We start from the raw sequence: 13,093 nt of genomic DNA on the forward strand, positions 1-13,093 counted from the left end.
CACTTCTGTGACTTCTTCACATGACATCCAAGATTTAAAAACTCTTTCTACCCACCTGTGTTTCCTTCTGCAGCTGTGCTCTTCTGGCTGAATTACAAGGCAGCATATGACAACTGGAATGAGCAGCGCATGGCCCTCAACAAGGACATCCACATGGCCACAAAAGAGGTGGTGGACAAGCTGCCAGGCATCCAGCAGACTTCAGCCCAGGCCTTCAGCACCCTCTTCCTTCAACTGACGGTCAACGACCTGGGCATCTGCCTACCCATCACCAATACATCCCAGGTAATCTGCTATGCTTGGTTTTTTTGGGGGTTTTTTTGGTCTATCATCAGTTTCGTTAAGATATTTTACATCTAAACTTCGGGGCATAGATGTCCAAGTTTATATATATTGTACTTGATATAGTGTATAAACAATAGCAGGGTTGCTGTCTGTTAGCTTTAAGGTCATTTAGGTAAAACTGTCCACATTTATTTTGATGTTTATGGCAAATAATTTGAGCAGAAAGCTAACCTTTTACAAAGAGTTAACGCATCTTCCATTGGCATTTAATTACCATGGTTGCATTTTTTTTTTGCTGTGTTTTACTTCATGTAAAGCCAAGGTTTGCAGATGTGTTGTGTAGCATATAAAATGTACATGCGTCTCCTTCTGTCAGTAGCTTTCATTTACTGTAATGAAACAAACAGGCTTTCATTTGGAATCTCGTGTAAACTAAAAAGAAGTATAACATGCAGAAATAATTTTTGGCCTCTTTTCTCAAATTATCAAATTATGTCAATACTGCATTTGATCATCTTCTTCTTCACTGGCATTTGGCAGCACCTACTGTACCAGTGCTCATGACATTTATTTCTCTTTTATTAATAGCCTTGAGAAACATGTACTTCTGTGAAGAGTATGTTCCTAAAAAGAGATGATCTTCTGTTATCAGCTTTGATATCAGTGTTTCCCCTACTGTAACTGTTGCTAAGCAAGCAGACCACTAAACATGTCTACACCTCCACACACTCTTCCTCTCACTGACCTCAACAATATACACTTTTAATGCAAAGCAAACAATTTCTGATCGTATACAGACTCATAACATAAGTACATGCTGGCTGGCCTATTTTTAATGACAAGGCATATGTGCAACATATGTTAGATTTACTGTAAAATAGACTTAGGTAGACATTTTTATTTTAGAGACTTGCAGTAGTGTTGTCGTTTATTTTTTTTTATCCACAAAATGTATTTTACTGTTTATCTGCTTCAAATGTAGAACTTTTTTTTAACATAATTCTTTCAAAAATGTATTTTTTATGTGAAGTGATTCAGACTGACGTGTCAACTGAAATTTTGTTTTGCTAAAAAAATTTACCTGATTTAGTGCATTAGTGCATTTCTAGGGGAAACACTGGATATCAATGAATGATCCGTATCAGATGTCTTGTTATACTCACAGAATGTCCTTAGAGACAAGATATACCAGCTGTTATGTCACACTTATTTCCATAGAGAGGACAAGTACCAGTTACGGAGGGCATCCACTCTGAAGCTGGGGCCAGCACATCAGTAGGCCGGCATAAAAATGCACGAAAAGTAACCTACAATTTATTACATCTCTTGTGATGGCTTGTTGTGGGACAATGACTTACTGTGATCAATAATCTGTCATGAAATCTGTCACAAGTACACTGCATCACAAGTGCTCTTTTCTTGAAATCGCGGGTGACACCACTTTTAACAGCGCTGGCATAACAACTAATGAAGCTTGAGTTGGTGTCTGGGGTGTTTTTTGAGGTGTGTAATTATTTAATACTAAAAAAGAGGTTATGCCAGTTGGTGTTCAATGTATTGCTTATCTGTTACTAAAATGGAGATTTTTCAGACTACCATGAAATTCTACAAAGTTTTATACCCAACAATATATACCCACACTAGATCTAATAACACACTGCATCGCTGCACATGGCAGGCTCTGTCTACTTAAGAGAACGCATGTTGACCTTTGAAAATTACCTGGATTCCTGCACGAATTGCTCCAAAACTGTCATCTGATTGTGATCTGAGTCATAATGACAGGTAATCGAATAGTTATAAGATAAGACATACTTTCCTCTGCTTCTAGTTATGACTGAGATGACGATCAGACTGTAATTTTAGGATTAATACAGAATTAATCCAGAAATTCAGGTAATGTGGGCGAATCTTTTCCCATCCGACAGTAAAACCCAATCTAACAAACCAAAAAGCTTGGTAACATTTCACTCAGACGTCCACAGAGTACAGTGAGAGTATGTATGAATGGTCTGTCATTTGCAGATTTTGCAATTAATGTCTACCTTGATTTGAAGTATTCTAACAAAATATGATCTATTTAAAATCACATGAAAAGATCTGTGTGGACCATAATTACATTTCCATGGATACATAGTACAGCAGAATGAAGTGTTACCAGCTAACTCTGCCTTTTCCCAATACATGGAAGTGGGTTTTTTTTCCATGTACTTCCCCCTCAGCCGAGGCTCGGGTAACCCATCTCCCTCTCCTCACTCCTCCACCAGGCCAACCACAGCATAGATTTTGACACGGGCTCAGCTCTGGTTCTTACCATTGAGAGCACACTGATCACCGCCTGCTCTTCAGAGTCCTTGGTGAGCAAAGGCCACTTCAAGAATTTCTGCATCCGCTTCGCCGAGGGATTTGAGACCTCCTGGGACGACTGGAAGCCTGAAATCCGAGGGGACATGGTCATGAATGCTTGTGAGTGGCACAATATGCTTCAGTTTTATAGCCTTTAATAAATGTTAAAAGCTAGAGCACCTCTGAAATATTGACTGGATGTTGCCTATGCATCTGTTTGTGGTCTGTATATAGGTATAGTCCCTGATGGTACATATGAAGTATGTTCCAGGACTACAGGGCAGCCATCTGCAGGCAAGTTCTTTTAACTAAGCTCTGGTCCTAAAAATATGGATCACACCCTAGAGCTCCACAATAAACATGAGACAATTGTCTGAAATTTTTATTTTGCATTAATTTTTATCTGCATCCTTTGCTATTCTTTCTTCTTCCTCAAAACAGAGAGCAGTAGTGCTGGTACATGGACTCTCAATGTGCTTTGGAAAATGTGCGGCATTGACGTTCACATGGACCCCAACATTGGCAAGAGGCTCAATGCTCTGGGTAACACACTGACATCACTGACGGGCGAGGAGGACATAGATGACATTGCTGACCTGAACTCTGTCAACATGGCGGACCTTTCAGATGAGGACGAGGCTGACAGCATGTCACCCACCATCCACATGGTCAGTCAGTATTGGGTTCAAATCGAGATAGGAAGTATACTGATATACTATTGCCACCACTGCTAGATTAGACAATCCTGTTGCTATTTAAATATAATTTTCAAATGAGTTATTATGACACAGTGTTATGTCAAGAGAAATATGCAACTGTTGACAATTAGATCAGATGTCCTGTTGTGATTCCAATGAGAAAGTTCTCATTGGAAGAAGATGTTTTAAAAATCATTTCTTTAGACTTAGAGAGTTATAAAAGAAAGAAAAGAAGAGAAAACCCTGAATGTAGGTAGTGAAGCTTTTGAGTCTGTTGGTTCTGGTTGTCACAAGATAAAGGAATAGTTTGACATTTGGGAAATGTCCAAACAGTGTGCATGTTTATATATATATATATATATATATATATATATATATATATATATATATATATATATATATATATATATATATATATAGTTAGCTTTGCTTAGCACAAAGACTGGAGACAGGGGGAAACAGCTAGGATGGCTCAGTCTAAACTTGACAAAATCTGGGTACCAGCACCTTGAATGTGACAATTTTTGGTTTTACGGGGCCTTATGTGTGGGACTAATCTCGGCTTGGCCTGGCAATCTCATGGTGACAACAAGACTCACTGCACCTGGCCAAGAAATAGTCCTACATGTAATGCCCGATAAAACCACAAATTATTCTTTTTACTTATATGCTTTTTGTACAGATTAAAGAAACCATGTAGGATGTGTTCAGTAGTGAGCTTTAGAGGTGCTGGTACACAGATTTTGTTACCTATGCACAGAGCCAGGCTAGCTGTTTTTTGCTATTTCCAGTCCTTCATGCTAAGCTAAGCTAACTGGCTGCTGGTGGTAACTTCATATTTAACATACAATTAATATGATTAAGCATACTTCCCCAAATTTTGAACTGTTCCTTTAATATTTCACCAATAAATGTGAAGAAATCTTACCTAGCTTACTTTTTTAAAAACAAAGCATCAGAAGGTAAAGTCTGACCCGAGTCGTCCATTCTCCTACCTGTCCATCCATCTGTCCCTGCCGTTGTTTGCAGAGTCCAGAGAACCTGTTCAGCCCACGGCTGACCTTAAGGAGGCGTCTGGTAAACCACCTCCTGGGCCTCAACCCCAGGCCTCAGAGTGTATCTGTCCCAGCAGACTACTTAAACTGTGCATCGCCCCGCCCCCAAGCAGGCAATGCCAGGGCCCAAAGACCTCTCTCCTGGGCCTGTGTATGTAGCCACCCCACAGTATTAAACTCTTCTCTGGGCTGACAAAATCACTTCCAAGGTGGCGTTACATATCAGTCACAAATTAGGGTTGTGGATTCCACAATGCTGAGCAATGCTGTTTTATGCTGGAGCTAAATAGCATGATAGCAGAGTAGATAATAGTGTTGCTTAGCATTTGCTTTCACTGCCCTCCTCATTAAGCTTCAATGATGGGTGAAAAAGAAATAAATTAGTCTAAATTACACAATTGCCTGTGGCAAGGATGCTTTCCTCTCTCACTTTGAATGTAGTGGTGATGGTGGTGGTGGTATTTCCTGTTTTGTGCCATTTTGTATTTTGTTGTCCCTGGTGTGTTGATTGAACTACATATAACCTACTCTGACTGAATCATAGAGATCAAAATAACCCAAATTTAATGAGACTGATTTGAGAAGGATGCATTTTTATTTACAGCAACTGCCTGGTGGAGATTGTTTTTAAAAAAAGGGTTTTGGGTTTGATCAGCAGGTTTGTGACTTTTTCAGTTTGACCACATAAAAGTGTTTGGATGTGTATCATTATTTTTGATCCAACAGGAGACCGTTGACCCCAGAAGGCAGATGTCGATGGGGAACCAGGTGATTGACGCTCGCGGGAGGAAGTTCACCAAGAGGGTGGTGGACATCAGAGAGCTGAATGAACAGGCCAAGGTCATCGACGACCTCAAGTAAGATTCCGGCTTTCTCACTTGTTTAGTTTACTCTTATTTGTTTACATTATATGATTTGACATTAATAATTCTAAAAGGTTACACAAGTGCTATCCTGTTAATACTATCTATATCCTCTTTTTTTAATTACAGGAAATTGGGGGCCAGCGAGGGCACCATCAACCAGGAGATCCAACGCTATCAGCAGCTGGAGTCTGTTGCCGTCAACGACATCAGGAGAGACGTCAGAAAGAAACTACGTCGCTCCAGCATGAGGGTGAATTCTCATCTATTTACCTGCCACAAATAGCAATGTATTCACCACAGCAGTCTGAGTATACTTTTATAAGACCTGTTTCTGACTTTGTGTTTGTTCCTCACCAGGCGGCCTCTCTAAAAGATAAGTGGGGTCTTGGCTATAAACCAAGCTACAACCGCTCCAAAAGCATCTCAGCAGCAGCAGGCAGGCCGCCTCTAAAAAGGATGGACAGACAGAGGTAACAGAGGGCAGGAGTAGCCACTTTCCCTGGTGTTATATTGTAATGGAAATGACACTGTTAAGGTTGATTAATCTAGCACTTACTGTAAACAAAAGAGATCATGTAATCTCTGTCTCACACCAGTGCTGCTGGCACTGTGTGTTTTCCAAAAACATTTCTCATTAACCTTGTTACAAAGAGAATGCAGGGGAAATAAAAAGGTGCTCATATTTTAATTATGCAGATATCTCAGAATGAATGCAGTAATGATATTAGACGCTATAACCTATAACCTATATCCTGAAACCAACTATAAGCTAATTTATATTGTACAAATGTCATTTAGCACTTACCTGGCACTAGTTTATGTCACTTTACTGTGTCTCCAGTTCCAGAATAGGGGATGTGGATGATTTACCAGATGTGCGTGTGGATGCTGCCTCTCCTGGACCCCGGGTCACCTTCAACATCCAGGACACGGTAAACATATTTCTACAAGCATCCTGCATATCTCACATAAACACAGAAGAGTGACAACTTTAACACAATAACCGAATGTAGCTTTTTATAGATTTAATTGCACTGTAGAAGTCTGTTTTTTGACGCAATTTATAACCAAATTAATCATTAATGCAATGACAAAGTAGATATCTTTAGTTGTGTGCCATTTTATGTTTGAAAATCATCATCTCATCCTCCATTTCTATGTGTTTGTCAATGTATTTGATCTCCATACCATATGATATTTACATGATACACCTCATGATATCATATGATCATGGGGGTTTTACATTCTATTTTAAAAGCAGCTCCGAGGGAGCGGCTATTATGCTCTGAGGATTTTTATGAGTATATTTTGGATGAGCTCCTTTTTGATAACTCTTCTGTTCAATTTAAGCTTAATAATCAGGCCTTGGAATCCGCATTTGCACCTGTCAGTCCAGGAGAGGTATTCAAGGTATATGGTTTCAAAAAATTGAATTTAACCAATTCAAATACCTAACCAACACCAACAAATACTTCTGTTTCCTATTCTCCTCTGTGATTACCTTGATGGTGCTGATAGGATTTTGAATATGCAAAGTCGAAACAGGATGATGAAATACCAGCTTCTGCATTAAGAGGTTTATTAAAGCAGCAACATTATATTGAACAGTAGTGTGAGTTGATTTGCATGATAACTTACTGTTATCCTGCTCTGTGTGATTTATTGTGCTGCATAGATATTTCCAGAATTTATACTTCTACAGAGACCGCATTAAAATGTATGTTCCATAGTCTTTGTTACTTTTCTGTTGATGAATGCCAGAAGCATACCATCAAGTACAAAGAAACACTGTGCAAGACAACAATTTGTCCTTGATTTTACTCGGATAAGCTCACCAAAAGCATGTTTTCAGAAACTAATTTGTATAATAAAAAAGCTAATACAAGTTTATGGTTTGATTACATTATGATAAATTATGAAGTCCACTCATGCTCATCCTGTCTTGAAACTGCATAAAAATCCTAATCAGCTTTGCTTCAACCTTAATATATTTGCTGATTTCTAACAACTCTGCATGGTAAGCATCTGAACCGAAGTCTGTTGGCTCTTGTTTGTCACAACAGTAAGTCTTCTCTCACACCCAACAATATCAAAATATAAGATTGAATACGTATGTAAGCTGAGATTCATATGTGCCATGAACATAAGTATATAATATTAAATTGGTGTGATTACCATGATCTAATTAGACACCTCATTGACAATTCAATCCCTCCCTCCCTGAAAGTCTGAAGATTTTAACGGCATCACCTTCCTGTTTTGTGCTGTACAAACAGATATCAGGTTTCCTGCCAAAGCAGACATGAGCTTATTGGAAAGAGCAGGTTCAATAAAAAAACATTTTTTTTTATTTTTTTTTTGGTTTAATGTAATTACACTTAATTATGAAAATGATTTTTCCTAACTTATTCCTTATTATGTCATGTTGCTACATGCTGCAATCATAAGACCTTGCTAATATTATAACTGTTACAAAACTAATTCATTAGTGACAAAAATGCACTCAGAAAATCCAACCTTTCATTCAGTAATTCAAAAGAAACACTTCATGAATATATGAAGGTTTTTCTGGGTTTTTTCGCTCAGCACAGTTTGAATGTTGCTTGATCTGCCTGCAGACGTATTTTCCTGCTCGGTGTAAATGATCAAATCTCTCTCACGACTCAAAGCCTCCAATCATCACTCTTTAATGATGACAGACCCAGACTGACTCTGCTTAAGGCCATATTGACTGCATTTGCCTCACTTGTCAATCTCTCCGTGGTCATTTGGCTTCTCCCACCCACATACTTGCCTTGGCCACAGAGTTATTCACAAACGTGTATTTCTGTGATTAGATTAATACCATGCCAGTGGTTTTAGATGGTCAGTGAAACAACCTAACAAATAAGGTCAAATATTGTTGTGGAGCTGACCCTCAGACAGATCTTAAGTCTGGATTATTTTCAGATGCACTTTGCAAAGATTTATGGATGTTCAGGAGCAGTCAGCCTCTGTCAATAGCTACATTGGGGATCTGTTGTTACTGTTGATTAATGAGCTTTTTCTCACATTCTTGGTAAGATAAGGGCACTTTTAAACTTTTTTTTTTCTCCATCTTCACTCTCTCTTTGAGAGTATGTTCACCTTTTCTCCTGTCAGGGTTTCATGTTGTCCTCATCTTCCTCCTTGTCTCACACTGTCTCTCTTTCATTCCTCTTTACAGAAAGTGCATGACCTCTCAGCTCCTCTGAGAAAAGTTGCAGGCTGGTAGTGTTCTGTCATTGGACATGTTGTCAAAAACTAGACATCTAAACTGTTCTTTGGTATTTGATTTTAGTACTAGATTTTAGATTTTATTTACGTAAAGACTGAATGTCATAAAGAAGAGAAAATAATCAATAAAAATAATCAATATGGTCCAGTCAACAGAACACTCCTCCCTCAAAGTTTAGATTCTTTGGCTAGCTTTCTATTTAAGACATCATCTCCATTAGTTGCTGGATTGATGTCTCTAAATAGAAAGAGCTTTATGTCGACATAAAATCTGCCCTGAGTTTGACTCTCTACCCTTCTCTGAAGTTTCCTGAAGAGACAGAGGTGGACCTCTTGTCAGTCACCATCGATGAGCCATCCTATCCTCATCATCACCATCATCTTCATTCTCCATCCGTTACCGACGGCCAGCACTCAGTTTTCAGTGCCCCTTGCACCCCTGCTGTCTTCTCATCCACACTTCCCTTCCAGCACGACGACATAAGGCGCGATGACCTGTCCTGGTCCTCATCCGAGGACTCCGAAAAGGAGGACGAGTTTGAACGTGAAAGACCAACGAGCTATCGAAGGCCTTTGTGAGTTTTCTTTTTTATTTGCCCTGCTTTTGTCTACTTAAGCATTCTTGTGATGAATGTTAGATGAAAAGCACCATTAATCTCACATTATAACTGCATGAAAGCCTTGAATTTATGATTTATATCTTATACTTTAAATGAGGTTTCACAGTTTTCAGCTTTCACTACAACAGTCTCTTTGCTCTGTCTTCTCAGCCAAGCGTCTCACAGGAAGTCGTCAGGCTTTTCTGCCGTGAGTCAGCTGTTCAGCGAGCGCTGGCCGGGCACGGCCGCCAATCGCAGTTTCAGTGGCCCAGCCACTGAACGAAACATCGACTTTGAGCTGGATGTCCGTGTGGAGATCGACAGCGGGAAGTGTGTCCTTCACCCCACCACTCAGCAACCTGAGCATGAGGACATTTCCTTCAGAAGGTACGATGAAAAGCACCTCTTGTTCTGAAAACTACACGTTTTCAGACATAACATTTCCTGCTGTCTCCTGCTGCTGCAACTCATTTTTGAAACATCTAGTAAAAAGAAGAACAAATCAGACTCTACATTCTGAAATCCTCCTCAGTGATTTGCCAGATAAAATTTTATGCTGTTGCTGGAACAGCTGCGTCTGCTTGTCCTCAGTGGATACAAGAAACTTTTTACCGTGAAGCGTATTCAGATAACTTAACAGAATCAGGCATAAGCACACCTTCTTCATATTACAACACTGCTCTCCCTGTGGGTTTTTTAGGAGCTGTGAGCGCAGCCTCAAGAGTCTAGACCAGGAGTCTCCTCCCAAGAAGAAGAAGCTGCAGCCCACCTACACCTCCACCACTCACCTCCTAGCTGGCAAGAAATGTCCCTCCTCCCTGCAGACCAAATCCAACGACCTGGAGACCACAGTCTTCTACATTCCAGGAGTAGATGTTAAGGTCAGCTTCTCCCTCAGCATCCACATTGCCCACAAGTTTCTACTCTGTGTTTACGTTGAATAATTAACTCTTCTCTTTCTTTCCAGTTGCACTACAACTCCAAGACCCTGAAGACGGAGTCGCCCAACGCTTCGCGTGGATCCTCCCTCCCTCGCACTCTCTCCAAAGAGTCGAAGCTGTATGGTATGAAAGATAGCGGCCCTCCCAACCCTCCCAATGCTGTCCAAAGCAAGACTAACTCGCTCCTACCTCCCCCGCCCCCACCTATTCCATCAGGTATTAAGCATTCCATCATCCTTAATTGCATGCCCTAGCACCATCTCTAATCACCGACACCACAGCGCCACGCCTCTCCGCTCTTGACGATTCACATCTTCACGTGGATCTGCCGAATCAAATGCATGTGATTTGATCCTTTATGTTAAGGCATGAATCCAGAGGGCACCTTTGATCAAACGGGCTCATGCATATTGATGCACAGCACAGAGGGAAAGACACCACGCCAAAGACATGACTGTTGATATGATTCCCCTTTGTTTATAGTCTAAAAAAATGAGCTTTCAAGTGTAGGCTTCTGGTGCTTTTAACTCCCATGTGTCTTTGCAGCCAAAGGTAAGGGAAGCGGAGGTGTAAAGACGGCTAAGCTGTATGCCTGGGTAGCCCTCCAGACTCTGCCAGAGGAAATGGTCATCAGCCCCTGTCTGCTCGACTTCCTGGAAAAAGCGCTAGAAACCATTCCCATCACTCCTGTGGACAGAAACTATGCAGGTTTGTTTGTTGGAGTCAGATGTGAAGCACCGTCTGGTCTGTTCCTTGAGGACTTGTACAGCAGAACTTAGTTGTCTGGCATTCATAGCCATTTCTTCGTGTTCCTCCATCAGCTGTGGCTTCCCAGGAAGAGGACATGGGTCAGTTTGATACGGTGGAGCCACTGGAAGAATCCACCACCTCCCTGGTTTCTTCTTCTACGTCAGCCTACTCCTCCTTCCCTGTGGACGTGGTTGTCTACGTCAGAGTCCAGGTATTCAAAGATCTCTCACAGCCCGGCTGCAATTTTTATACTTCACTTTGTCCAGAGCATATTTACCTTTCAAATCATGTAACTTAAATATTGCATTTAATATATTCAGTCTCTGAAGAGAATAGGAAAAGTGAGAAATTCAGGCTGTTATATCATCTGTGTTTCCAGCCCTCTCAGATCCGCTTCAGCTGCCTGCCAATGTCCAGAGTGGAGTGTATGCTCAAACTGCCCTCTTTAGACCTGGTCTTCTCCTCCAACCGTGGAGAACTGGAGACCCCGACAGGAGCCCACCCTACCGAGGGATCACACCCACCCTCCTCCACTCCACCGGGGCAGCATATCCCCAAACCTCCTCCTAGCAAAGGTCTGTAGAGCATCACTGAGAATTCCCTTTTACATATGTGCAGATATACATGACGTGAGGAACTGCAAAAAGTTCTCAGTCAGACTCTTTGAAAGTTTATCAGCTACGATGCACATACCTGCTAGCTGTCACTGCATGCAGTGTCTAGGCCCTGTGTGGTTTAATGATGCTCATAGCTTGTTCTCTTGTATTCATTACTTTTCCCTCTAGCCTGTCTTTTTGTCAGATCATGAAAGTTCTGGTATTCCTTTTGTTTTTTCACAGATCCTTTCCTCAGTATAGAGATGGTACATTATACTGAATCTCAGGTCTTATTTTTTATTTAGTTCAGCCACATTTACAGTAAATGTTCATGTACAGTTTGTTCTCAAGCCAAAAAGGAAAAGCACAGTATTAATATTACAGTATTACATTATTATGCACAGTGATGTATTAACTTTTCAGCAGATAATTCATTTGGATCTCTGCTCTAATTAGCTTACACCGCTGTATTATGATAATGTGACTTTATCATTTCAGTCACATGCAGGCTACTGTAGCTCAGTGGATGATTTATGTCTGTTAATAGAGGACAACAAAAGTATTTTAATTAGTTCATGCCTACTGTATGTGACTGCTTTTCTTACTCCATCCGTGTTATTCCTTCTCTCCTCTTGTATCCTTCCAGCATCTCCGTTGCTGGGGAGCCCTCTGGGCAGGAGCCGCCACAGCAGCAGCCAGTCAGACCTCACCGGGCCCCCCAGTAACTCCTCAGGCCTCAGCTTCACTGCCTGCATGTCTGACTTCTCCCTCTACGTCTTCCACCCCTACGGCGCCGGAAAGCAGAAATCTGCTGTCACAGGCCTGCCTCCAGGCCCAGGACCATTAGGTACGGAAAGAGAAGAGGGGAAGCCTGTTGTAATATTCTCATGCGCTTCTACAGGGCTGCAGTTGTTCATGAAATTTAGTATCTAATGTTCCCACTGATGAAGACTTTACTGTGGATATGATTAAAATACAAATATATGTACACACATGTGATTTAGGTAGGTTTAGTGTAGATGGAAATAACTATGACTTCATGCTTTATGCAAATGGTGGTACAGTATTATTAATAATATGAGAGGCTACCAAGATTCAAATTAGATGAAAGTGTAATAATCGTCATGATAACCATTCTTTTTCCTGAAGGTACAGTAGACGAGGAGCCGTCCTCAGTAACAGGAAGGAAAGACTCTCTAAGTATCAACCTGGAGTTTGTGAAGGTCAGTTTATCCAGGATGAGGCGGACCGGAGGCCCCACCTTCATTGAAAGCTTCATTCCTGGCAAAGGTGGCAAAATGGACACCACCCTCATCAACATCTCAGGTACACTGTCAGCACTGGGAGATGTCCCCATTACTATTCCTGTTTTGTCTGTGTAAAGTTCATTTTTAACTTTGAACTTTCTTTCTGGAAGAACTAAAGGGATTCTTTAAATTTTAAGGTTTGTTTCAAGTAGGTGAAGTCAGGAAATGTGATAAATTCCCAGCAGACTTAAAGTATAAATTAGTATATAGGAATGTTTATTAAAGCCCAAATTTGTTATTTCATGGGACACATATAAGAGTAGTAAAGTTACCTTGTTGCAGCTTCATGCTTTCAGTTTTACTTTAAAACCATCATCAGAAGGAACTACAGATGTCAGCTGATTGCTCAGTTGCATCAGATTAAGTCACAGGCCTAAAATGCATGTGAGATAAAG

General features: G+C 40.7%; 1 protein-coding gene across 10 annotated transcripts in view; it reads left to right on the plus strand.

Annotated features, from left to right (window-relative positions):
* kiaa1109 (KIAA1109 ortholog) overlaps positions 1–13,093 on the plus strand; it is a 66,572-nt gene that overhangs the window by 42,748 nt on the left and 10,731 nt on the right. For 2 of the 10 annotated variants that reach the window (XM_044373938.1, XM_044373939.1), the window contains exons 59-78: positions 74–285; positions 1,504–1,587; positions 2,553–2,751; positions 2,866–2,925; positions 3,073–3,299; positions 4,359–4,535; positions 5,111–5,241; positions 5,377–5,500; positions 5,608–5,720; positions 6,092–6,182; positions 6,601–6,660; positions 8,812–9,080; positions 9,276–9,491; positions 9,805–9,985; positions 10,072–10,261; positions 10,592–10,753; positions 10,867–11,006; positions 11,175–11,370; positions 12,038–12,238; positions 12,541–12,717. In XM_044373938.1, the coding sequence (XP_044229873.1) occupies positions 74–285; positions 1,504–1,587; positions 2,553–2,751; positions 2,866–2,925; positions 3,073–3,299; positions 4,359–4,535; positions 5,111–5,241; positions 5,377–5,500; positions 5,608–5,720; positions 6,092–6,182; positions 6,601–6,660; positions 8,812–9,080; positions 9,276–9,491; positions 9,805–9,985; positions 10,072–10,261; positions 10,592–10,753; positions 10,867–11,006; positions 11,175–11,370; positions 12,038–12,238; positions 12,541–12,717 (3,210 nt within the window). The remainder of the gene's footprint in view (positions 1–73; positions 286–1,503; positions 1,588–2,552; positions 2,752–2,865; positions 2,926–3,072; positions 3,300–4,358; positions 4,536–5,110; positions 5,242–5,376; positions 5,501–5,607; positions 5,721–6,091; positions 6,183–6,600; positions 6,661–8,811; positions 9,081–9,275; positions 9,492–9,804; positions 9,986–10,071; positions 10,262–10,591; positions 10,754–10,866; positions 11,007–11,174; positions 11,371–12,037; positions 12,239–12,540; positions 12,718–13,093) is intronic. The other 8 variants (XM_044373941.1, XM_044373944.1, XM_044373942.1 and 5 more) reach the window with 8 other exon arrangements.

This window comes from Thunnus albacares, chromosome 15 (genome assembly GCF_914725855.1).
Source record: "Thunnus albacares chromosome 15, fThuAlb1.1, whole genome shotgun sequence".
Taxonomy (NCBI): domain Eukaryota; kingdom Metazoa; phylum Chordata; class Actinopteri; order Scombriformes; family Scombridae; genus Thunnus; species Thunnus albacares.